This window comes from Anopheles stephensi, chromosome 3 (genome assembly GCF_013141755.1).
Source record: "Anopheles stephensi strain Indian chromosome 3, UCI_ANSTEP_V1.0, whole genome shotgun sequence".
Taxonomy (NCBI): Eukaryota; Metazoa; Arthropoda; class Insecta; order Diptera; family Culicidae; genus Anopheles; species Anopheles stephensi.
Genome location: NC_050203.1, coordinates 48,106,184 through 48,132,569, shown reverse-complemented (window position 1 = coordinate 48,132,569; position 26,386 = coordinate 48,106,184). Strand labels below are relative to the sequence as shown.

General features: G+C 42.9%; 1 protein-coding gene across 7 annotated transcripts in view; it reads left to right on the top strand.

The window, feature by feature from the left end:
• Window positions 1-26,386, top strand: part of LOC118513461 (lachesin-like) — a 59,214-nt gene that overhangs the window by 16,899 nt on the left and 15,929 nt on the right. For all 7 annotated transcript variants that reach the window (XM_036059229.1, XM_036059237.1, XM_036059235.1 and 4 more), the window contains exons 4-6: window positions 2,609-2,825; window positions 5,237-5,395; window positions 5,723-5,851. In XM_036059229.1, coding sequence (XP_035915122.1) covers window positions 2,609-2,825; window positions 5,237-5,395; window positions 5,723-5,851 — 505 coding nt within the window. The remainder of the gene's footprint in view (window positions 1-2,608; window positions 2,826-5,236; window positions 5,396-5,722; window positions 5,852-26,386) is intronic.

Here is a 26,386-nt window from a genome sequence, read left to right as displayed (position 1 = left end):
ATTTATTTGCATTCTACCAGTCTGGGATTTCATCTTACCTTCCGACCACAACGCCCGCAATCTGCTTATGCTTCTCTTGCTGGATACTTGAGAGGGTATCCATCTCATGAGAATCCAAGAGCAAAGGGCAAGAGGTCGTCAAATCATTCTACGTTATTATACGTACGAATTTCGGAAACCTCAAATGATACGTGATCATTCGTTGCTTGATGCTGTGTACAACATCACTTTTGTAGTTTCTTATCCTTTTCTTCGGCAAATCGGAGATAAACATGAGACTTGGAAGTATTAAGAATAAATAAAATTCATTGATTGTACGACTAACCTCTTATATCGTCATCTTAATACGTTAAAGCGAAATGTTTACCTTACAGATCACTCACCAACAGTCTTAGAAAAAATCAACAACGCCTAAGAGAGTATATCTAGGGTAAACATGAAAATTCCGATCAATCCTTATGCGTACGGTCGCTCGTACAGCATAGCAGGACAGAAAAATGTAATCTATATCATAAAAAGTGAAACAAATTCCTCCACGTACGAGCACACTCTCGCTGGGCGTAATGTTCTCTTACAGTTTATATGATTCTCCTCCTGCTGCGAAGGAAGATGAAAAGAATCCCGTATCGCCACACTCCCCGGACAAAGAAAGGATAGATATGGGATCTCATATACGCACACTTTTGCAAGATAATATCGATTCGGCCAGTTCTCCCAGGGGCAGAAAATCAAGGTGAAAGTAAATTATACGGATCAGCGAAAGCAAACCCACTGATCCTTCTTCTGCACGGAAGTAACCTGTTGTTTAAAATGCTTGCTAGCCTCAAGGGAAGACCGCAAGACAAATTTAAGAAGAACACACTGGCACACTTTAACAAGCTGGGCCACATATGCATGGGCTGGGAATATCGCGCATTACACACCAAATGATTAAATGCCCCCGAGTGGCATCGTTCAACGCGAAAATGGTAAACATTTCCAATATAGAAATTCTACAACGTTGGTGAAGAAACTTCATCCGAGTAAATGTTCCTCCATGCTCCTTCAAACATCTCCAATTGTTTGAATCATGAACTCCGCACCAGGGTATCTCCAATCCAATCGTCGAAACTCTTTCAGCTTCGCCTTGTTTGCCGTGGGGCAGTAACACATCGGATTATGAGTCGGTGGGACAGTTTTTTCTTCCACGAACAACTGAATTGGAAGGTACACAAAATAAGGCTAGACCATTGGCAGAGAATTCGTTTGCTTGAACCCCATCGACTAGCGGCTAGCGTCTGGCACATACACAAAGAGCAAATTTGTCAATAATCGAGCAAGCAGCTGAGAAAACATTCCACAGTGTCGTAGGGAATTGCAAAGCATCAGAGGTTGGTTCTGTGGGTGGACCTTTTCTGTGATGCTCACCGCTTTACCTTTAGTCCCATATGTCTCAATCTGTTTAGGAATTGTGTGTACCTTGAGCTGTGAGATTGCGGGGGAAAGAGTCCATAATTCAGTTAAGATAGATGAATCCACAAAGAAGCTTGGGTGGATATGCTCATGTTTAATTCAAGTAACTCAAGAGCAAGAGAAGCATCTTGAAAACTATGATTAGATAGAACGTCTGCTATGATTAGATTACATTGTAGATTGAGTTGGGGTACACAGTTTCACATTAATAAATTATGCAATGTGAAACAATCCATCAGCTAATTTGAGAACTGTTTTTATCACAACTAATGAAAAAAGTCGCCATAGGCTATATAATACAATTACAGTGTTTTCAGTCCACATAACAAGTGACTCCATGTTCCAAAACAATAGGCGATTTTGACATAACACGTAATGTAAACAATCAAAGTCTCATTTTTTATACATAGCAATCTGTACATTATTTAAGATATAAATAAAACTTATTCTGTGACCTGAGATATTCTGTATTTGATATTACTTCTTGCTATCACCGTCGTCTGTCCCAGCCGTTCTGCATTATCCCGGGCGTTCTAGCGGACAACGCCATCACTTAATAGCTGCTTGTGCCTTTCACGCCTATTCTGTCCTTCTGGTTGGCCTAAAAGGACTTTACGGGCTGGGTCGTTCGGTGTCATTCTTATGACATGACTAGTTCACCGGAGCCTGATGATTCAAATCCGCTGCCCGATGGTGAGATCACCGTACAGCTCGTAAAGCTCGTCATTGTAACGAGCAGATGCAAGTAATAGGACTTTGCATGTTTTTACTCGATAATTTAGCAAACTTCTGCTATATAGCAGAGCCTCAGACAAAAGAATCCTATCATTTGTACAATACTGAAAAGAATCTAATAGTTTGAAACAGGCTATGCTGTCATTTGCGGCTTTAAAATCAACGAAGAGATGGTAGCTGGAATAATGGTGAAGATCTGGTCAGAGGTTGATTGTCCGTTTCGATATTCTCTCTGATAGTTTCCAACTATCTCTTCGATAAATGCGACAGGCCGGTTTTGCAATTATAGGAACAAGAAATCATCAAACTCTCTTCTTTATAGTTTCTACATAGCTTTTAAAAGTTCAACCATACCAACCATGTAATTTAATATGTTGTACTAAACAGCACAAACCTTCATTTTTCTTTTCATTCACTTCAGGTAGCGTGGATGCACTTCGAGCAATCCGCGATCCTTACTGTACATAATCATGTAATCACAAGGAATCCTCGCATCAGCGTCACTCACGACAAGCATGACAAACACAAGACCTGGTTCCTACACATATCAAACGTCCAAGAAGAGGACAAGGGTCGCTACATGTGCCAAATCAACACGGTCACGGCAAAAACGCAGTTCGGGTATCTGCATGTGGTCGGTAAGTACATTCGCAGTCTCGAAACATAACTTTTTTCCCCGAAATGGTCGCAAACCTTCCCTATTTTCAACGGCCTCATTTTCTTTAACTGCAGGGCTGCATTTTTCTCCCGTAGAACGTGATCACATTGCGAACAAGCGCTGTGTTCCGTAATCACGTCGGTACGGGCTCAAAAAAGCCATTTAGCGTTCCGCCACCCGACCAGCAATTTCAGCGTGGAAATCGATATCATAGCTCGCATTTATAATCCATCAGCTACTGCTGCGTGGTGGCGCCTCTTGAATCGAATTAGGTACTGCGATTCTCTTGCGAAGACGGTGTATAGCCTTCGTTAGCACCTGTAAGTCGGAAGGGAAAAATTTAATTTTCCTCTCGAGCACTGAAATAAATTGCCTGCGTCGTGCTTAAAGTAACGAGCAATGACTGTCGTGTGATAAAACGGCGATAATTAACTTATCCTACACGCGCTCTGCTCCGTTAAGGGAAGATTTATTTCACCTATTTACCGTACAGATGTGATTTCGGAAAGAAGCAAAAATTTGTTTTTAGTTTTTCGAACCTGTTTTTTCTTGATGCGTTTTTGAATAGACAACTCCCTATTTGCGCCGCCCAGAAACTAACAATACTTTTCCATTAGCCAGAACGAAACTATCCTCGGATTTAACGAAGGCGAAATGGCTTGTTAAAACGATCCTTGGATATTATAGAAGGATTTTCTGAAGATTAATTGTGAAAATAATCCACCCTGGTGCAGAGCAAAACAGACGACAATTGCTGTGTCGACGTGAACAATACTCTTTATCAACATTCGGCTTAGCTTTCGGTTCCGCCATGTTCTAGCCCTCCAAGAGCGTAGAATGAAAAATTGAATCTGCACTACATTTGCATACCGTAGCAGCATTCGGTAATGTTTCTTCGGTACTCACAAGCCTTTGCAATTCTTCGATTCTGGCCCGACCAACCCTGTCGATGAAGCAGCAAGCAATCGGTACACTTGCTTCTTCATATTGTTTGCAGCTGTTTTGTGCCGTATTCCTTCCGTGTTGCTACATTTTCTTTCCCTAGAACCAGGCAGCAAATCCGATCATCCCGGCAGTGCTGCATCAACGGGCGCAAGAAAGTGATTCGATTTTGCACTTTTGTCGTTTGCACCGATGAAAAACGATAGGCATAATGAAGAACGGAAATCAATTTAAATTCAAATCACATTAGGATCACATTGGCCACCGTCATCCGATACACAAAGTACACCGTTTCCCCGGGTGAACATTGTTGTGTTCGGCATGGCTGCAGGACAGCAGCATCTTGGCAGCAATAACGAGCTGCCTAACGCCTCCAAGATGTCGTCTATCTTCGTCGCTTCGCCGGTTCACGATGGACGCATTGCTGGTGGATGTGACCTGGACGCTTAGCGAAGGCAATCTGGCGGCTGATGCAAGAAAAATATCCATCGCCCCAAACTGCTGACTAAACAGGAGTTCGAAACAGAGGAAGAAAAAAACAGGGCGCCGGAAAGAAAATACTCCAAATACAGTCAGCGAAAACAAGCGCGAGGAAAGCCCCGTATGATGCTTGCCGGTTGGATGCCGCGAGGGCTCCAACACGGCTTGGTGGGCTGGGGAAGGAAATGAAAACAATTTGAAAATAAACATTTATTTATTTTCATTTCCCTTAAGCGTGAAGCCGATGCAAACAATCAAGGTTCCCGGGAGTAAGCTCCTTATTCAGCCGAGCCAAGTATCTCGCTGCAGGAGGGAACAATGTTCACAGGAAATTTGCGGGAGTGAATGTTTCCTTTTTCATTTTTCGAGGTGCATATTTGTTACTCCATTCTATTTGATTGCATAAAGCTCACGTGTTTTAAATCAGTAATCCGCTGAGGCAGAACCTGAAGCAAAAGCGATGCATACATATGTACATAAAATTTACCAAACACTTGCCCTACCGCTAAGGACTGATCGTAGCAAAGTGACAACCAAAAAGGGAAACTTTCTCACAATAAAAAGTGCTTCAAAACATTCTACAAATCTGTTTCTTTTTGCCCAATTTTGACACACATTGTTCACGCCTTGCTGTCATGTTCTTGTGTGTAGTTTTGCGAAGATTATTTTTCTTTCCAAAGATTTCTTTCGACGAAGTTTGTTTGGAACAGATTGTTGCATCTATTGCGTGAGTGTATGCTGAAGAACGCATCGGAAGTTTGTGGTTTTGAAGAGAGTTTGTTAAGAAAATCATACATTCTTCACATTCATAAGTATACAGATTTGTGGAAATCTTCATAAAAGACGCTTCCTCTGTATTGGACAATTCCCACCAGATCGTTTTGCCTCACAATCAAAACGTCTTCAACATACAAAAGTATATTAAGCACCAAAAAACCTTAAAATATACTTCTTTCTCTTCAAATACAGTTCCACCGAATATTGACGACTCCCTTAGCTCAAGCGACGTTATCGTCCGGGAAGGTTCCAACGTGACGCTTAAATGCCGAGCCACGGGAAGCCCAACGCCCACGGTCAAATGGAAGCGAGACGACAACTCTAAAATAGCCATTAATAGATCGTTAAACGGTAAGTGTGTTCTACTTACTCAAACGTGCAACTAACGGACGACCCCAGTTTCGGGCAGAACATTACAACCAGCGCGAGGACACCTACCGTCAAGAAATTCTCCCATAGCGCTAGAAATCACCATCCCAAGATCCCTTGCGGTTCCCGCACCGGTCGCACACTGCTATCGGCTGCACCGTCTTTTGCCTGCATTAATAAATTTCTTGCCTTTTTCCCCCAACTCTTCCAACTGCCTCTATCAACCCGAAACGCCACACACATTTCGGCTGGAATCGAATTCGAAAACTGGACGCCCCGTGGACGCGCATACGCCAACGCTTCCCACAGTGCTCGAGTGGGAAGGGAATTCCATCGAAATTACGAAAATTTCCCGCCTGGACATGGGCGCATACCTCTGCATTGCATCGAACGGTGTGCCGCCTACGGTGTCAAAGCGAATTAAAGTCAGCGTTGACTGTAAGTACACACAACACGACGATAACCTTCATGCAAATGCATTCACCATCCCGTTCGCACCCCGGAGGGACACCCGGTTGCTGCCCATCGTTGGTCGAATGTCATTGTGGTGTAACTGCTTAAATTAAAACCAATTTACATTTACCATTAAATTACACCCGGGCGTTCGTTACATTAGCCATCGCGGGCGGTAGAAAAACACGAGTTGGGAAAGTTCGACCGACGCGCAAGTAACGAAGCCAAGCAACAGGCACACGAAGCGAATGTGATTCCACCAACAATATCCATAAGTAAAAACGGAACAAAAACAAAAACCCTCGGCAAAAGCAGAAAGAAAAAGAACCTGCTACAAAACACAGCAAGCAACAACCGTTCGGAAATAATTCCATTCCGATGCGGTTGCCTTAATCCTTGGGCGAGGCGGGGAAATTAAAAACACTAATCGGCCATTTTCCCGTATCGTGTTCCCGGGTGTGTCAACCGAGGAAAGGGGGGGGGTTGGAACGATGCTCCCATCGCGCCTGGAATGGATCAGCTACTTAAAACCATTAGAGGTGTCAGCCACGTTGTTAGCACAACCAGTGCCAACAAGCTACCGCTCGGTGCTCGCCTCTGACCACGAGTGGATAGGTGATTTTGACGGGGATTAATTTGAATTTTATATTGCGCTTTCCATTACGCCATTCTCCAGTGGCTTATGTCAATCGTTTGGAAAGCGATTTTCCATCTACCGATCGTTTGGTGAGAGAGATTTTGTTTTGTTTTGTTTTTGTTTTTTGGCGTACCGTTTCTTCAACAAACGTCGATAGCACGTGCTGCAAATTACCATTTCACTGCCCGATAACATTTATATTGGTGTTTACATAATTGATTAGCCGTTCAAGAAACACCGAGCCAGGGATTCATTACATTTTAATTAAAAGTACATATTTATTTTGCAAACTTATGCAACTGAATGAGTTGTACTAGTTTTTTGTAACAGAACTAGATAAAACAAAATGTTAAAACGAACGATGAGATTCAAAGATTCTCAAAAATGTCAACCGATGCATATGCGTTATTGTATAAACTGAAGAACTTTAAATGCTAAAATAAGTCATTTTTAGGTGACTTACCGTGCCTAGGCTCTATATAACCGCATAGAAAATGAGCTTGTTCCAGGTTATCTCTTTCTCATTTACTTTCCGTTATGGTCGTAGCACTCGCCATGCTGTGAAGCATAGCCTCCCAGCCAGGACAGCTGATGAACGATTTCAGGCGAAAACATTATCATTCCCTGGTCACTCATCGTGCCCGAGATCTATATTCCGGCGCAAAACTTGACTTGATAAAGGCTATCTCTTTCACACTTACTTTACATTATGCTCGCAGCACTCACAACACCGATCTGTGATCTACTCTACAAAACACGTCGCAAAAGAGCTGTTTGTTTTCATTGTCATTTTCACGGCAGGACCGGTGTTCAAATCCCATCAAGGCCGCCTCTCCGTACGCAAACCTGACTACTTTATTACAGAAAAATCAAGTCACAGAAAACCAGTAATGATTTGTCCGAGACCTTTCGAGGTTGTGGTGCCAAGGAAGAAGAAGAGTTTTCATTTTGATCTGCCAAAAAAAGTGGGAGAGTGCCGAAAAAGTTTCTCAGATATAGTGGCCGGGAGGCAATTTTGTAGACCATCTACATTTCCTGCAAAATATTTTCATCACTCAAATCGTGAAAAACTGAGCATCGAAAATGTTTTCCAGTTATCAAGAGGCTAATGAAACAAGCCCGCATTACTTTGAGTCAGATGCTTTAAAACGAAGGATACAGGGTTTTAAACGATATAATGGAACTTATCAAACACTTGGTGTAATGTTTCAAATGGATAGTGGAATATTGAATACCGTTGGGGAAAGTTACAATCATTCAATAGATTATTGCATTAAGCTAGGGGAAATGTACAACCTCGACCATGGAGCTTTACAACGAACTGCGGAATTTCGTTCCAGCGTTTGGCATTATTCTAGCAATTCTATTTCTAACATTAAAATCGAAAAATGTGTTTGGGTCGTTAGTTTTTCATTATACTCTATCTCTGCCTAATTCCACAACTAATTGCAAATTTCCACAGTTAAGTCGCAAATTTTCCCTAACTGTGTGTAACATTCCATTCTATGAATGCAACTTGCCACAAAGGGATTGCAAGGATTCAATATCCAGTTGAAACACATCATCGAGTAATTCTTAATCTCCATCATATGATTCTTAACCCATATCAGTCCCCAAGTTATATTCATGCTTTCCTAGGCCAAGATTGAATTTGAAACATTTTTTTTTTTTTTGCAAATATCATACAATATTCTATCCTTCTTCATAGCTAAACTATTTCGTATGACTAAACTGTGTGTTGTATTGTATGTGTTTCATCTGTATTTTTCCACTCATGTTGTAATAGCTTCGCTATCGTTTTGAACCCATCTGCATGCGTCCCACTTCCAATCAATGGATTTAATCAATCAAACTACATGTGATTAAAGATCTGCCATATCCCACACCCTACAAAAGTCAGCACCGTGAAGGATGACACACACACACTAAATGACACCATAAAAAGCAACTCAATCGATCGCAAGAACGCGTACCAACATTAAAGTCACCACTTTCACTTTAAATATCTCTGGCTGCCGCGTGTACTGCAAGCGACCGGCAGCCTGTCAGTTTAAGTAAAGCTTCTTGAACGGATGCCAGCAAGGAGTGAAACTGTGCAAAGAAAAATTTAAATCTTCCTTGCGAAAATCGAAGAAAAATGGGAATCATTGCTGGTGATGTTTTGAATCCCTCGCGTTCGCGTAGGGTTCTACTCCAAAGACATCGAATACCATCCCTGCGCCATTTGCTCGTATCGATCACGAGACCGGTGCCGACGGAGGAAGAACATGAAAATCACGCAGACTATAAAGACGCCACCGTGGGAAAAGGTTTGGTGTGAATAAACCTACATTTGGGTGTGTGGTGGAATTTAACATAGCCCGCTGAATTACGATATCTTCCCGACAAGTAACCGGGCGATATTCATTGACGGCGTACGAATGGCATTGGTGAACTGTTGCCAACGACCGAAACGATGGTGCGCGGAAGGTGTGCAGAAACCGGAAACAGGACAATGTTACATGATGATGGGATAAAAAATTAAAGCTACACTGCTTGAAGAATTGAAGGCTGATCTTGTTCCGGATTTTCCTCCTCCAGGAGTGGTTTTTTTTGCCTTCCTGAGCTACATTTTCCCTGAAGCGCGCACCTACAGCAGCTATCTTCACATGTACTCTGCGTCAGGGTTGGCAGCAAAAACTCTCCCTCTTCATTGATGATCTGCCTATGTTGGCAACACACATCACCACCATCATTCCGCAGCACTCGTGTACCACCAAAGTCTTCAACACTTCAACGCCCAACCCAAGCCCCATAAGTATCCCACCGTAAAGGATCAACCGTTAAGTTGGTGCGGATTGGTACGAAACCGAATTTTCTATACCCTGGAGCACTTTTGCCGAACTCCCAGCGTGTCTACGAATACGAATCTCGATGGCAAGTGGGTTTCTGTGGCACTTCGGTCGGTCGGTGGTGTGCATTGGGGAGCAAGATACTCAATAATGCCACCGTAATCCACCCCACCGACATCACCACAAGCTACCGGCAAAAAGAACAGCCCCTTCTTTTTGTGCTGGGTCTATGGTCCAATTCACGGATGAACGGATGATTGGGAAGGTGTGAACGAAATAATAAAAATAAATATTTGAGGTAAAATCAACTGCACCATAGTGCGGCGTTTTCCCGTCGTTAGCAACACCCTTGCACACGGCTAGCCCTGCCCGAGGATAGGGACACAAAAAGGGACTAAACGAAGAGGAAGCGTCCGTTGTCTTCCTACGAGATGTTGCCTTAGTCGTGCTGTTGGGGGGGGGCTTTTCTGAACAGTTTCTGTCTGAGCCAGTAACGCGTTAGGTTCATCGCATCTTTTGCCCTGCCTAACACCGGTACGACACTTCCGATGAGGTGTACGTGAGGCATATATGTGGGCGACTCTCGAGCAGGTTATCGACAAACGAATTTGGACCGGAAACGGTACGACAACGGTGCACGCAAGGCAAGAAATTTCTCCTATAGACTTTTCCGGTATTCCAAGCGCTGATTTGATGCCCGGTTGCGTGTGGGAACCGTGTGCGGGATTGCTGCCGTTATCAGGTTGGTAGCATCAGTGGCTTAATAATCTAAATTACACAATTTAAGGCAACATTTGATTGAGACCGAACTGGTAGAAGAACTCAGCCAGGAACACTGTTTGGTGGGAAGAACGCAGGAAGGATTGCACCAAGGGAACCAGAAGCAGGTTGCAATCAAATAAATTGCCATTTTTCTTCCGTTCGCCACCATCCATTGGTATGTGTGGGTTGTAGATTTATATATGTTTTTTGCTTTCCTTACTACTCGGCGGACTGATTTCGGTGTACCTGAACGTACGTTGGTCAACTATGGTTAAAGGTTAACCGGCATTGATCGTGTAGTCAACCTGTTAAATGGTGTCGAAAATTACCCCTACGTTGTCTCGGTCGGCTTCTGGCACGTATGCTCATCGATTCTCACGTGGCTGGGTTCCGTAGCTTGGCTATCTCTCGCAAGGCTATCTTGACTCGTCTTGCCTACCTACACACCGCTTGCACCGACCAAACCGGGTCAAAACCAGCCAATCGACAACCTCCGGCAACATAATTGATGATGCAGCATATCCTCCACCGGTGGGTTAACGATTATTGCTAATGAAGACAATCATCATTTACTGATGGCCAGTCGGGCTCAGGCGACCCAACATCCCCAATCCATCCCACTGGAAGAATGGTTTCCCCCCATGCAACGAAGGTCGGAGCAACGAACGACCTGCTTAGGATGCTGCTCAAGTGTGCTTGTACAAATATGGCAAGATTAGGCTTGCGAACTATATGCCAGCAGTTGACCACATGTCGGTCAGTGCTGCTGCTTTGATGCTGCCCATTAAATGGCACTTCAAACGTCGTCAATCGATTCGGCTAAGATGATGTCGGGCACAATGAGTTGCAAAGATGAGCGTGATGTATTGGCGCTCGTTTGATGGTGTTTTGATCCCGCTAAACTAAAACGGTCTGAGGCGTGTCATTTAAAGTTAACGAAAAACAGGAGTTTATATGACTTTTTAGTATAAATTTTAGGATAGTACAACATTATAAGTATTAGTCAACCAGTTTTCTACTTAATGAAACCTTTTGCAAAGGATAATTCATTGTTAGTATCTTCTTCGTTTTAGCACAATGCCCTCGTGATATCGTCAACTGCTATTTATTTCTTCACTTAACCTCATTTACCATTAACCTTAGCTAAAAAGTCAAATTTAAACATAAATCGTCATCCCGTGATACTTAAAAAGTTACCAAATAAGTAAATATTTAAAACATTCCAATTTGTTAGCAATACTACCCGCAGATAGCCTGCCATTACATGCCCCCTTAACTTGATTATACTCAAAGCTAGATGTACAGTGTTGTGTACAGAAAGGCGTAACGGTAAGGATATGACCCTCCCATGTTTATTGTTGTTTATTGATTAGATATAACCGACCTGCCCAGACCTTCTCGAAATTATCTTTCACATTTGCATTTAACAAGTTTTAAACAGTTACATTCCCTAAGTGTACGGCCTAAAAGGACTAGGTCGTCAGGTGCTATTCTCATGACGTGATCAGCAGGCTGAAGTCAGGGTAGTGTAATTCTATGAGCAATGGTGAGATCATCGTACACCGTACAGCTCGTCCTTGTAACGGCTCCTGTATTGTCCATTGGCACATACGGAGTCGAACCCCTTTCTGAGCATCTTCCTCTCGATCGCGGCTAAGAGGACTACGTAAGTTTTGAAGGGTCCACCCTTACGCGTAACTCAACATCAATTTTGTTGTCGGTGATGACTTTTGACCTCCGATAGGTGAAGTTTTCGATATTGGACTCAACTTTACTAGCACACTTGTCCTGGACATAAGGTACTATTTCCGTCACAGACAATCTAGGTCTTTAATTTGAGGACATTAGGTTGTATGATCAAGTGGAATTTAAACTGTTGAATTATCTATTATCGCATGATTCAATATATTTTCACCGTAAAATGACAACCATACAAAAACATCCTGATCTGCAGAAAACTGCCTCTGTTGCTTTATATTACTTTATTTCTTCCAACCAAATGACGTGAAAGATTAATGTCGTTCAAATTGTGTCCTTTCGGGTGTAATACAACCGTTCCAGATTATTGGTACTTTGGGCGCCGAACAACAACACTGCTCTAGACACCAAAACCATTAGCTGTTGTACAGATTGCCCTACCGACCATCAAATGACTGCGCTATCTGGAAATTGGCTTAACTAATTACCTTCTTTACCAACCAGCAACAACTGGCTGAACAGTTCGCGAAGGCAAAGTTCTAACGCGAAAAACGCCCATCATTTCCATTGCATCGCTCTAAAGTGGCTCCCGAAAAGAGTGGCAGACAAAGTCGTAAGCGCGAACTGTCTAAGCCTCAATTTACATAATGGCCGTTACAATAATTTGTTCCATTTGGCTCTGTGGCCCCGTTCCACCGCCCGGAGAACAACTACCTTGCCTCTCTCCTTTTTTCTTTGTTGCTTACCCACATGCCATGCTTTGTGGTGATGTGTCGGAAAAATCCCTACCTTCCTGATTCTCTCTTGTCTCTCCCTGGACGCATCCTGCACAACCTCACCAGTGGAAAGTCTAAACCGGCAAACCCTTCGGTAGCTTCCGGCGCGGGCGAGCAAAAACAACTTTCAACAAGCCGGTGGAGCCCATTGCCAGCCCATTCCGACCACTCGCAACGTCTACACAGTTGGGAATGTTTGAGTGGTGTAAAATTAAAGAACGAGTTTCCCTGGAACCGCACCCCACAACCCGCACAGCGCACCATATTGGCGACGATGGTTTTGGGCGGCAGTTTGACCAAAAACAAATGTAAAATTTGTTAGCTACACGCGCTTCATCCCTCATCATTATCCCAGTCGGAGGGAAACACCAAAATCCGAGACCACCGAAATGTTTGCACGATGTAGACATAATCGTAAAATGAATCGCATAATAATTTTAATGCTAGTCATAAAATCAACACTGTGTAGACCCACTGGCTGGTGGGCGGTGGTCTAGCGGTTGAAAGCAGTGAAAACGCCCTCGTTTTCTACCAACGGACAAACAGGCAGACAATTCAACCCCATGGGAGGCTTGATGGTTCCGATTGCTCCTGGAAATCTGCAATGAATTGCACCCGCTTTCTATCGCACTTTACGGTGGGACACTGGGGAGAGACAGTGAACGTGAGGGAACAATGTTGGACAATGTTCAGCACCCTCTAAGTGATGGGTTTGGGCGCTGGAAAAAGTCCTTGTTCTGGCCCCTCATCCACACAGATGAAAGGAGTTTCGTTTAGTGGTTCAACAAACAAAAAAAGGAAGAAAATTTCTTGCAGCGCCAAACTCTATCCTGTCCAGCATTTCACACCACACAAGATGTAGCTCGCCATGAACTTAAGCCTTTGGCATGGGTAAATATCCCTAGCGAACAAAACTTTTTTCCACGAACTACGAACTGGTACGTGCGTCGATTCCAATATGAGTTTCCCATTTTAGTCGCCGGGCTTGGACCGTGATGAAGCTCGGAACTTTATTCCCGAGGCGAGTGTGAACCTAACGTAAATAATATTCACCTACCTATAGCGCATAGCGCACGGATGGCAATGGGGTTGATTTAATTAGAAGATTCTGACACACCAGGCATTAGCCTAGCTCGAGCCTTTGCCATCCGAGGAAGACGCTCATTATCACCAGCGGAAGCGCTCCTGCAATCAAATCCAATCAAACTGTGCCCTTAATTACATTCCTAGTTAGCGTTAGCTAACATCTGAAGAAATAATGAATGAAGCAAAAGCGAATAATCAGGTTCTTTCTCGCGATCACCAATTTCGCTACGGAACCAACACCGTTAGCTTACCACTGGTTTCTTTGAGTAAAACTGGTACAGTAACGCATAACAAAAAAATCAAATCGAAAACTGGAAGAAAATATTACTCTAAATCAAGGCATATTTATGAAAACACAGTAGAAAACACACAACTGTTGGTTTCTCAAAAACCTCGTCGAGCTTGTCGTACCGCTACAGTACATAAATTAGATTTCCATTATGCTGGTACGGCTTGCCAGCTTTCTAATGCTAATACATTCAACAGATTAATCACGCCCCCGAAGCGTGCCAAAGTGTTTGAGCAATTATTCAAAACTTTGCCCTAATCCCGAAACAATATCCCAAGTACACTTACGCCCCGGCGCAAAGGGCGTCCTGACGAGGACTCTCTCCACTCCAAGAAGCCGAAAATTGACTCATATTTGTCTCAACCCGTCATAACTTCATTCAACGCAAGCCTGTCCTGTCAACGTTCTCCGCAGCTCGGAAGCTAAGAAAATCACCGTCAACGTCCCGCGTCCGTCTGTCTGCCAGTGAAGCTGTCTGCACGACTGTCTGTCAAGTGTAAGGCTTCGTCCCCAAGCGAAAGCGGAAGTGTGTTTATGTTTACAGTCACATACTACCACACGCCGCCACACACATACAGATCGCACACCGCCAAAAGTAAACCTACTCTGATCGTTATCCACTCCTGCGGACTGTGTCTGCCACGAGCGAGCGAAGCGAAATCTCCAAAACCCAGAGTGCAAATATATTATGACATTTTATGTACTTAAAAACAGTCGGTAAGAAGTTGGTACAGAACGGAAGCTCCTCCATCTCCCGAGCTGAAGCCGATGTGGTGACGGGCTCCGTGGCAGATGTATTCCGATGCTAACCTTCTGCCCCGTCTAGCCTTGCAAGGGGTGCGACCGGCTCTTAACACAACTACCCGACACAACATGCTCGTTCGTATACATCTGGATTAGCTTCAACATGCCGACAGCACGACGCTACTCAGCACTCGGCAGCAACACACCACTAGTGGCGAAGAAATCCCAAGAATATGCCACCACTTCTCGAAGCTCCAAACCCCCAAACATCTGCTTTTGCCTCTGCCTTTTCGGAGGCGAAAGTGTTGTTAACGGGGGAGAGAGAAAAAAAAAGTCTCGATGCTCCTTGCCAAGTTGGAAGCGTCAGCAGCGGCGGTCGCAATAACCATGATTTTGCCACTTTGGTTGACGGTTTTTATGTCGGCTTTGAACGTTATGGTGGTGGTTTGAGGTTCCGGTAGTTGTATTTCCCGGCTTTCTTCCACCGGCAAGAGAGTGTCGCTAGAAAACGATGGGAAGAGCTAGAAAAACTAAAAGCAGAGTGGTGGAAAAGCTTGTGGCTTTTCGTTATGATGAGAAAGGCGGTACTGCGTTGCGGGAAGATTTTTGTGGCTTGAAAGTGGATTTTTGTCAAACAGTTTTATGGACCAACGATAAAAATCATTTGTTTGTGTGTGGTGTGATTCCGTTTGCGTGTGTGTTTTTTTTTTTTTTTTTTGTCACTGTACCCGGTTCCGCAGAGAAGAAAAACCCTGATATCCATAAATGAATCCAATCGAAAGTGACAGACCACAATCGGTAACGATAAAGCGAAATGATAAATGGTTCTTGCTTGCAGCATGAGCGAACATTGGATACTGTGTGGAAAAAGCTGCACGTTAGCTACCACAAGGAATGTTACAGCGATGTCAACGTAAAAAAAAACATAATCCCTTAAGTATTCTCTAGAATTGAAGTAAGAGTAAACACAGTTAGAAATATTTAAATTTTTTGTGTAAAAATATCTTTAGTCAGAGGATATCACTCATCCCAACTTAACTTTAGGACCTGGCCAACAAATCACCCAGTTGCAAGAAGATGTGATACCGCAAGTAATTAAATTGATTTTTTATTAATTGTTATGGCGATCCAGTGGACGAAGTGATAGCAGCGCAGGGGTCAGTGATCCAGTCCCATCCAGGCCGCTGGACAGAAATTCACAGTTGCCAGTTGAATACTAAATTTAGGAATTCTTGTTCCAACCGTGAAGTAGAACAGAGGTACCGTATAAATGAAGTAGAGCTTATAAATCTTCTTCGTCTTCTTTGGCCTAACAACCACTGAGGTGATGCCTGCCACATCTGGCGTATTAAACTTAATGATACCACGTAGTTGGATATTAAGTCCTCACTACGCGGAAACGGACCGGATGGGATTTGAACCCCGGTCCGGTCCTTCCGTATAAAGACCGGTGCCGTTGTCGCTACTATCGGGCCGCCCGATATATAATACTAGCTTATGTACAATACTACTAAATAAAATCCATAAGATTATGGTCAGAGCATTCTACTATTTTTGTAATGGTATTAAATAATTTGAGACGCAAAAATTACTTACTTTCTTACTTATCAGACGGTACAATCGCTTCGCCGTCTAGGCCTGCTTCAGGAGCCCTCAATCCCGCTGACGGTCTAACGCCAGCATTTACCGATTCATTATCCTCGCCGTTCTGGCGAACGTATAACCATCATCTCAATTACGGACTAGGTCGTCCGGTGTCATTCGCATGACATGACTAACCGAACGCAGCCTGACGAGTCTAGTTGCTACACAATGGGCAGAACACCGTATATCTTGCAGAGCTAGTTATTTTAACGAGTCCATCATTATCTTTTCACTCATTCAAGGCTAAAACTCCTTCTGAATATCTTTCTCTCGAACGCGACTTAAACGGTTACGTCAGTTTTTGACAGATTCTATATCTCAAAGGGTTATGTGAGTACTGGGACTATAAGTTTCAAAACATTTAAGTTCATAAAATGCAGTCTGCAAAGGACACCATTGGTCCATTCTTTGTCTTACGCCAATTAAATCAATAAATATTTACTTCCGATTACTAAACGATGCTTTATCACCAAAAGTATCGATAGCCGATCCAAAAGCAATTAAGCGTACTTGTGCGTGCTAACCCAAAGGGCCTAATCCAACGATAACATTTGCCTCTCAAAGCTACAAATCCTCCATAAATACTCGGAACATTCGGACAACCGATTGGGTTCTTTTCCAGTGGTGACAATATGCCAAACCCACCCGAGTAAACATCAGCCATGCAACAAGTGAGCAAACGCCACCAACACTGTATGCAATCAAACAAACCAGCCCCCGAGGGACAGTGGAGGAAATTGTTCAATAGCACTCGACGCCCGATTGCATAAGCCATGACCTGGCAAACAGTTATAGCACTCGTACAAAACGATCCCTCGCCTCCCGATCCGACCAACTGTTGAGCAAACGGTGCGACAAAACACCCCGAAGGTGGTGTCCCCGATTCGCCCGCAAGACAAGTGTGCAAATTTGAATACGACCCATTTCCAGCACCGTCGGGCACGATTTAAGGGATCGAATGTCCTTCGAAAGGGACCAGGCTTGGTCCCGGTGCCCGGGAGTGTTTTATGTTTTCCTTCCTTTTTGGCACTTCTTTCCGGTGGAAAAGTGAGAGAAAACTAAACACATTCACACCAATGACGTCCCACAGTCACCAGCTTCCAGGCTCCTTGGCCCCCGATTCGGGCTCCTTCGGGGTGCCAGTTTCATCATCGGCAACCCCGATCTATGTTTGTTAACAATTTTATTAAAAGCAAATTATGCAGCAAGCACATCGAAAATCAGCTGCCACCCCGGAGTGAGAATGGTTTCTCGCCGGTTCGCCGTTGGGATTGGGAATTCTTCCGAAAGTAACTTTCCACTTCCGGGCAACATGCCGGCAACGACCGGTACCGGTGTGGGAACGCACCATGGGAATATGATTGAATATAAATTAAGAATTTTTTCTTGCTTTGCTTCGTCCTACTCGCCCTAGACGTGTAGCGCGCGACTGCTGACAACTTGGTGTCAATGTCTTGCGCTCTTTGCGCTGAGCCTTTCGACAACGGCAGACGGCAACCGTCCGATACCCGGCCCATGAACGAAACACCGATGTGACACACCGGAAATATTAGCATTTAGATGTAAAGTTTTTGCCACACTTTCTGATTCATCTTTTGCTTAACGGGATGCTTTCACCGCTGCAAGCTGGCTGAGTGCTACCGTGAAACAAAACTCAAACCATCACTCATCGCCATCCTTTCCAGGGGCTGTTTGTACGACCCAAGCCAGCGGGTCGCCTCGACCATCTGCTACACGGGCGGTAAAGTTTACCTCAAAAATGTGAGTAAGCAAGCTATCACGCGGTGTGCGGTTGCTCGAGATTTTTCCTTTAATCTGTACTTCCGGTAGAGTGAGCTGCCTTCGCTGAGTGGAGAAAATTCTTTAATGTTGCTTTTAAAAAGTACGTTCTGCGTCTCCGTTGGTAGCTGGACATACGGCTTTTGGCGTGCCAATCTGTAAGAATATTTCCTTTCATGGATGTTGATGGCGTGTGCTCGTATGGTTGATTTAGATTACTCTAAATCAATGGACTCTTTGGGTTGGGAGCCCGGTGATAGGGGCCGACTATCTAGCTACGTAGTCTTATTGTCTATATTGTCTAATAAGTCAGAAATGACAGGCATGAGCTGGAAGAAGACTCATTGGAGTGCAACTGAGTAGTCAAGATGTGTTGAGTGATTTGCTTCCCACATGTAAACATTATAACTCTGTTTGAGTATCCTCGTTAGAAGTTCATGCGTTAGATTAAGTTAAAAAGTTAAGGTAAATTAATAGTTCAATGATCGTTTCATGGCAAATTCGTAGAGTATTGCCAATTATTACGTCGACTAATCTACTGGATGATACTTTTTTTTTTATTCATAAAGAACGGCCTGGCCGTATTGCTTAACTGGATGATCCTTTAAAATATGGAATTGAAGTTAAAGCTATTAAATCTACTGGATAATCTATTGGAATTGAGAGCAAATGTATGTGGTTTTCTGAAGATTCACTCTCGCAACATGGCTCGGAACGAGTACATGTTTCAAACATGTACATGCGACATTGAGTTGGCGTATTTCATTTTCCTATTGATTTAATTCTCTTGTTTATCACTACAGACTAGACATATGTTAGCCTGCTAATACTGATTAGCTTGGCCTAATAAACCCATAGCAGGATAGTCAGTCTTGCATATGAAGAGAGAATCTATGTGGGATTTGATGTTGATCCTGCTGTATAGCCATAGCCTTTATCATTCATTCGCTAGACTCGCAATTAACTACAACAATTCATATTCCACATTCATCCTTTAAATAAAATTCAATTTAACAATTTATTCGTTTTTTTTAAATATTCTGAGTCTCCAAGATTATAAAGCAATCTTTAATCATTTTATTCAACTGAATTTAAATTTCATTTAATATTTTTCGTTCTCCTTGATTCTGCAATACTAGTATAGATATTTCTTTCGTTACCTGCTTTTCTGTTTTAAAGACGTTGGATTAGTTCTTTTACAAGCCTGGACCTATTCCAGACCTCAGCCAAAATGATACCATCTATTTCAAACTGAATATCCATCAACACTGACTAGGACTTAAGAATATGTAAAAGTGTAGTAATTTGATATTAAAAAAGTTAATCCCTACAAATGTTACAGTTCATTTCATCACCAACCAGACATAAAAAATGCCCACCTGTATAGGGTAGTAGCAACATCTAACACATTAGTGCCTACATCTCTGACAACGTTTCTTTTTCTGTATATCAATTTAAAATATGCATCACGTTGAACGTATTTTAAATTCCATATCCTGCTAGTGCTACACCCTGCTAGTGCACTTTCGACTTTCTTCATACAAAAACGCTGCAAACAAGAACAGATGTAGCAGCAGAAGTAGCAGCAGCAGCAGCAGCAGCAGCAGCAGCAGAAGCAGCAGCAGCAGCAGCAGCAGCAGCAGCAGAAACATGAAATCGTACCGATTATTCTTAAAACAATGCTAAATGAAATAAGTGGCACTCGGCATAAAACTCCAATTATGCTAAAAGTTTCCCATTTCCGGAAGGCATCCGTAGCAAAAATGAAATTAAGTTTCCAAACAGACGCGGATCGCGGAAAAATCACGCTTATACCTTCCGGTGTAGTTCGGATGTCTTTCCGCCGCTCGCTGGTTCGGCTGCTTCAACACCGAAGAGCTATTTTGTGTTACGAATTCTACTTGTTCTTTTCACTGCTTTTTTCGTGCATTGTTCCCACAGAAGAGCAAACACGCTCTCGAGTCTTTATATTTCATCAGTTCCTAACAAATGGACGAATTCTTTCTTCCCGCTTCGGGGCATCCATTTTCGTTGGATTATTTGGTGTGCATAATTGTTGCTAGCGTTCATCTTACCCCAGCAGCGTTCGCTTCCTTAAAGGTTCTTTTCCGGACAGCGGACTGACTAAACTGTTAACCTAGTTTAGGAATAATTTCCGAACCTGTTTGCCATGTTTCGAGTTTTGGAGATTTGATTTAAAATATGCGTCCTTCTCATTCAGACGACCTCAAGCTCCGCGATATCAGGAGCCTCGGTCGTTTTCCGAATTAAAGGACAATCGGATGGACCGGATAAGTGTCTCATGAAAATCAAATCGTCATCGATTTAATAATGCTATACAGGCGCCCATTTGGCTACCACAAAACCACAAACCCAAAGCGAAAAGCCTTGGGGAAGGACTCTCTTCCCAAGTACACCAGCACCGCTGAACCGTAAAGTGTTGATGATGTGGCCACTTAAAGCATTTCCTCGCTCGTAAACGGCTTGAACAGAAGCCTAGGCCCTACCCTTCAAGATAACGAAGGTTCAGTTCGGCACATCGAGTGGTTCCGTGGTTCCCACTGATTTGATGACCCCAGAGGGCTCGTAACACACGTTTGCCGAACGTCTCTTCTCTGGGGTAGCCTCCAGCTCCAGCGCTACTCCTTTACCAGTACCATGCATTTTGTCTGAGTCTTTCCTTCCAAGACTGTTCTCTTTCTGGCGTGGATCTGGTGAAACAACCATCCTCACGCCCAACAAATTGAATTCCCATCAAAAGAGAAACACACAGCACTTGGTCGTCGTCTTAGTCCTTAGTTCTGGGGGGGAGGGAGGGTGAATTCTGGAGTGGATGAAGTTTTCCCAGCGCTGCAGGGAAGAAAAAACAACTTTTTGAAGAGATCCTATTTGCTCAAGCTGTGGTACGTTGGACAGTGTCGAAATTCTACATCTTCGAGAAGGAACGGAATGAAAAGATTCAGCAATTTCCCCGACTGCAGCTCCCACAAAGGACGGAAAGAGAAGAGGAAGCAATAAAATATTTATGAACACGCTTCCCTTCTGTGACCGGCAGCACAGATCTGAAGAAACCGTTGATTTTTGAAGTTTGGGATATCCTCTGCAACCGGGGGAAAGTTTTTTTAACACCAACCATTAAGAAAAAACATGAATCGAAAGGGCAAGTGGGATAAGAAATTGCATGAACTTTAGCGTGAGCTTTACGAGATGTAAAGGCAAAAAAACTCACCAACGAAACATGTCCGGAATCTTGTGTAGGACGTTGTACTTAAAATTTCGCTCACAGCGAGCGTGGTCATGATTGAGGGTGAAAATATGAGTTCACAAGACAAATGTGCAATAATTCTTATTTCGTTTGATGTATTTTTCGTTATGCTGATTATAAACAAAAAATCGTCTATCCTAATTTAATATTTCGAGGAGCATTTCTTTAAGGATTCGTCCACACTTATATGACACAAAATATTCAAAAGTCACACAAAATATTTACTATCCAAGACATCAACCAAATTACTTCAAGTGCTCACAGTCATGTAAACAAGTGACACGATGTAGCAAAGAAACACCAAATCCTAATTTGAATATCCCACGCCACAGGCGAGGATTTACGTTTAAGCAACAACAACAAAAAACAAAAGTGGAACAAAAAAATCTATCGATTACCTTCCGTATTTCGCACTAGACAGTACGGTGCATCTCGCCATCTCACCATGTACGCCTCATCAGCTTGACGAATGAAGGCGCTTGATTTATCCTCCGAACATTGCGAAAATTCTCAACAATCCTTAAGCCAACAAGCCATTAAAGCACTCAACGGCCTCTGGCCTACCATCACCACCTTCAACATCACCCTCGGCTTTACCCACCATTTGTACGTGGTTTAAAAAGAGAACCCCACGCGCTTTCATCCCATGCACTCGTGGGGTGGTGAGGGGTGTTCCATTTGGAGGTGGTGTTCTTCGCCTGGCGTGACGTTACGACCGAACCGGGCGTACGTTCTGCGGTCGTATTCCTCATTGAAATGTGTCGGTTGGCGAACCAACTACTGCCACCGTCACGCTGCAATCCTGCTCCAGAACGGACGCGTCGTGTCGAGGGTGTGAAGGATTCAACCTGATGGTTGAATGCCGGTCGCCATTCCACGCACCTGTTTCCGAATCGAGCGATCCATCTATCTTTAGAGAGGTTTTAGCGAAAAATAGCTTCCCATCGTACACGTTCGTTCAGTTACGCTGTCGGGCTTAAGCTTTATCCTTCATACTTGGCCACCAGCCTGCTGCCACCTAGCTGCCACCGACCATGCCACACTACTGTTGCCGTATATCGATTGGGCCCAAGTGCTCTTTTCTGTTCGCTTTGCATTGGAGTCAGCCACGCGTTGCCCTTCGTGGCGGGGTCGTGTACTGTAGCCGTATAACCGTGCCGTGGCTTAGGCCGAATGTCGATCAGTGGCGTTTATTTCTATCCAGCTGCCAGCCCGCCCAACTCTAATCTATTTTCACTTGTTTAGTGTGGCACAGTAAGTGACACACCTGGCGCAGTATTCATATTTATTCATCAAAATACAAGCGGTTGTCAATAATTTGAAAATTTACTGAAAAGTCATAATGAAGAAGGGTTTAATAAAGACTTGCGACCAAATTTCAAACAAAAAGTATTCTTAAAGATACAAAAAATTGAAAAACTTTTTTGCTGTTTTTTAAATATTTTTCGCATGAGAAAGCTCTTCACCATTCGTAAAACAAACGCAATAAATGATCCAAAGCTTTAATCCCGATTAGTCGAATAACCATACCGAGTAGTGTGAGTGCTGCTAACACAACATTGTCTTTTGGCTTCCTATTTTTTCTTTTTCTGTTAACACATTGTGGCAGCAAAAAATAAGCTTCTATTCATGTTCCTTGAGAGGCATGCATAAGATAGTGAATTATGATTGTGTGCATATCATCCCAGTCGAAGGAAAACACCCACCTTACCCACTCAAAGCACTTATCAGAGACACTAGACCCTTTAACCTCTTGCATATAAGCTTATAACAGCTCACACTCACTGAAAAATGTACTCCACATAAGTTAATTTGTTAGTTCTTAACACAAATTAAAAATTCAAAAGAACCTTTTACGACACCTAAAGCAAACAGGTAAAAAAATGCCTTTTTCTTTCTCCACCTAATCGGCGGGAATCAATGAATCAACTGTGAAATCAGTGGGCATCCTAGTACGAGGTGCTATTAACATTCCAATCAATTCATCCGTATCGGCTCACCTTCCTGAATCCACTCAACACCAGGTTTAACCTTTCACCTCACTGATCGTCTGCGCTGCACGGGAGAATGGCCACTGCTTTGGTCCTTGTCCCTAGGTAACTGACATTTCACCACATGGCTACGTCGAGCCGAGACTAGCCGGCATTCAACACTGCCGAGGGTTTCCCGCTGCTGGAATGGAATCTGTCCTTCGGGATTCACACTCACTCTCGTTCTCTCGAGAATGCCTACAGTCCGGTACAGGTTAGGAGGATTTATTTAAATTCAATTTCCATTTACGTCCTCTATGCAATCAACCCGTTTTGTCCAGCGGTAAGGACAAATATCGGCCCAAGTTAAAACGTTTTAATACTGTTTGCTTGCATCACCACCCGTTTTGTGACGTGTTTCGCTTTAGAACTGCTTCCAAACGGTTAGTTTGTTTTTTGTGCAGTGGCTCTACACATTCTACGCGATTCGTACCGATAGCCTGATGTTCGTGGCGGGCCAAATCAGAGCACATGAATAGAGGGATTCTGTCTACACAATAATTGTTCTTTGCTTCTTGTTTTGTGCTTTCATCCATTCACTGGCAATTTGTCTTTTATCTAACTTTAAGCTAATTTTTACGATTTCGTGAACCGCTTACCTTAAATTCCACACAACTCCTTGCGTGTAAAATCTCTTCCAAAACGATAGAGTTGAAGTTTTATTTTATGCATTATCATCACAACTTTCACCTAGAGAAAAAAACAGTATCATAGCGCCTTTTGCATGTGCCTTGCAGGTGACAATATACATGTGCTAATCCAATGCAAAAATGATAAGGACACACGAAAAAGCAACTGCCGATGGCTGCAAATAAAAACGACCGAATACTTTAACAAGTTTTTACTCGTTTTTATTTGGAAAGATTTTCTGAATGTCTGCTCCCGTCGTCTACGTCCCATGACATCGTGTCCTTCTGCTACAATACACTGTCATCTCGGTACTCTGCTACCACTGGGCTGCCGATCTTTCGCTGCTAACCCTTAACGAATGGGGTGCAGAAATAGGTTGGGGTTTTTCCGTTTTTACATCACACCGTACCTGATCCGCCGAGACTGCCCCATTTCCCGTTCCCCACTTCGGAAGTAATAAAATACGTGGATGGCATTAAAAATTCATTCATTCGACTAGCGTAGCATCAGCCCCCAGTGCATACTGCTGAACCATCGACCATGGAATTGACTGTGGACAGGGCCTCTGGGAAAATCTCGCTCCCAAAAAAACACACACACACACAGAAAAGAAGCTAGCAAATTCATACTTGCTTCCTTATTTTCTGCAATATATAAGTGTAACATCACAATGAGGAAAAAAAAACGGGAAAATTTCCACCGGAAGCTCATTTCATAACCGAGCATTTTCCCTTGTTCGTGGCTGGTACTGCCAACCCATGATCTCTTTCACACACCCTCGCATGATTAACGGTATCAATCCCACCCGAATAATCAGTGTGTGTGACCTCTGTGATGTTACGCGACAGTCACATAAGCTCATGGCAGCATTTAAATTGTCTCCTCGAACCGCCCCGGTTGCGCCACATATCGCATAAATTTTGAACCGGTTGGGCACGAACCGGAACTTAACCGTTTTGATTGAAGCTTCGATTACTAATTGACACCGTTTGGCGCTGTCCATATCCGTTGAAGATGGGCAACGGAAAGCACAATTAATCAATCATCACGCTTTATTAAGCACCATTATCTGGAGCGCGCCTCCATTCGGTTGACATGTAGGTGAAGTTTTTATTTACTTGTGACGACCAACGGTTTACGTTGATGAGGTATTCAACATGAAAATGAGCAAAATAAATAGTGTAGGTTTTGCCCTTTTCAAATTTTCAACGTATTGTGGGAGTAATTGCATTTAAACATCTCCTTCTTATTGGCTTAAAGACCGTGGCGTGGTCATGCCGGTCATCATAGTTCGATAGATAGTCCTCACTATGGGAGCATAGTACGTCAGTATTTACCACACGTGTCTTGTAACAAGACAGACTCTACCTCACTTTGAGTTAGTGACCGGACCTTCCGGAAAACATGAAGGGTTAGATTTATCAGGTTAGTTCTATGTATTCATAGCCCAATAGTTAAATAGGAAAAACGAAAATATGAGTAACAAATTAATCAGTTATGTGCGATCAATGTTGAAAAATGTGAAAAACAATTTTTCCATTCATTTTACAATACTTTAAATCAATTTTCAACCTGTTTCTTTTAAATATTTGAATACCAATTGGGCGTCAAACCGTTATAATAAATCAATGAAAATCATCGAAAAAATTACTTTATTACATTTACCATAAAAGTCCATTATTAATTACAAATTACAAAAAATCCGTTCAAGCTATTATAAAACTTCGAAATGAACCATTTGAAAAAAAATAAGTTTTTAACGTTTTTAATACCCCTATAAAAAGGTTAAAAGAGTGCATCTCAGTGTATGCACGATTTTGTGCAAGAACGGATGTAAGATTGCATTTTCTATGAGCACTCTCCGTGAATTAACGTTTTGACGCTTAAAGTTAAAAGATTTTCCAGTTTTTTTAAACTAATTGGATATACTACAGGAAAAGAATATTCTGAAGGAATAGGGGAAACTGTTGCTTTTTATTGATTTATTCAGGAGTATAACGGCTTAACGCCGTGTTGTTACAATTTTTGAGTTTGTTTTGTCACCACGTTAATCATAAAATGTACTGAGAGTATTTTGTAGCTCGTTAATATTTTTTCATTATTGTTTAATTCCGAGTTGAAGCATTTGTAATATTTCAGTAAATGTAAAAGTATGATATCTAGCCCGAACAACCTCAAAGGATGTTAAGAGTATAAAGAAAAGTGATGGGCGCTCCGAAGAGCAAGCACGTCTCCGGAGCCAGCTCCGACCTTACAGCTACTGAACCGACTCCGACTTCATCCCGGAGCAAGCTCCGCTTCGACAACCATAATAACTATAGATTAATACAAGTCCTAACATAAATATGT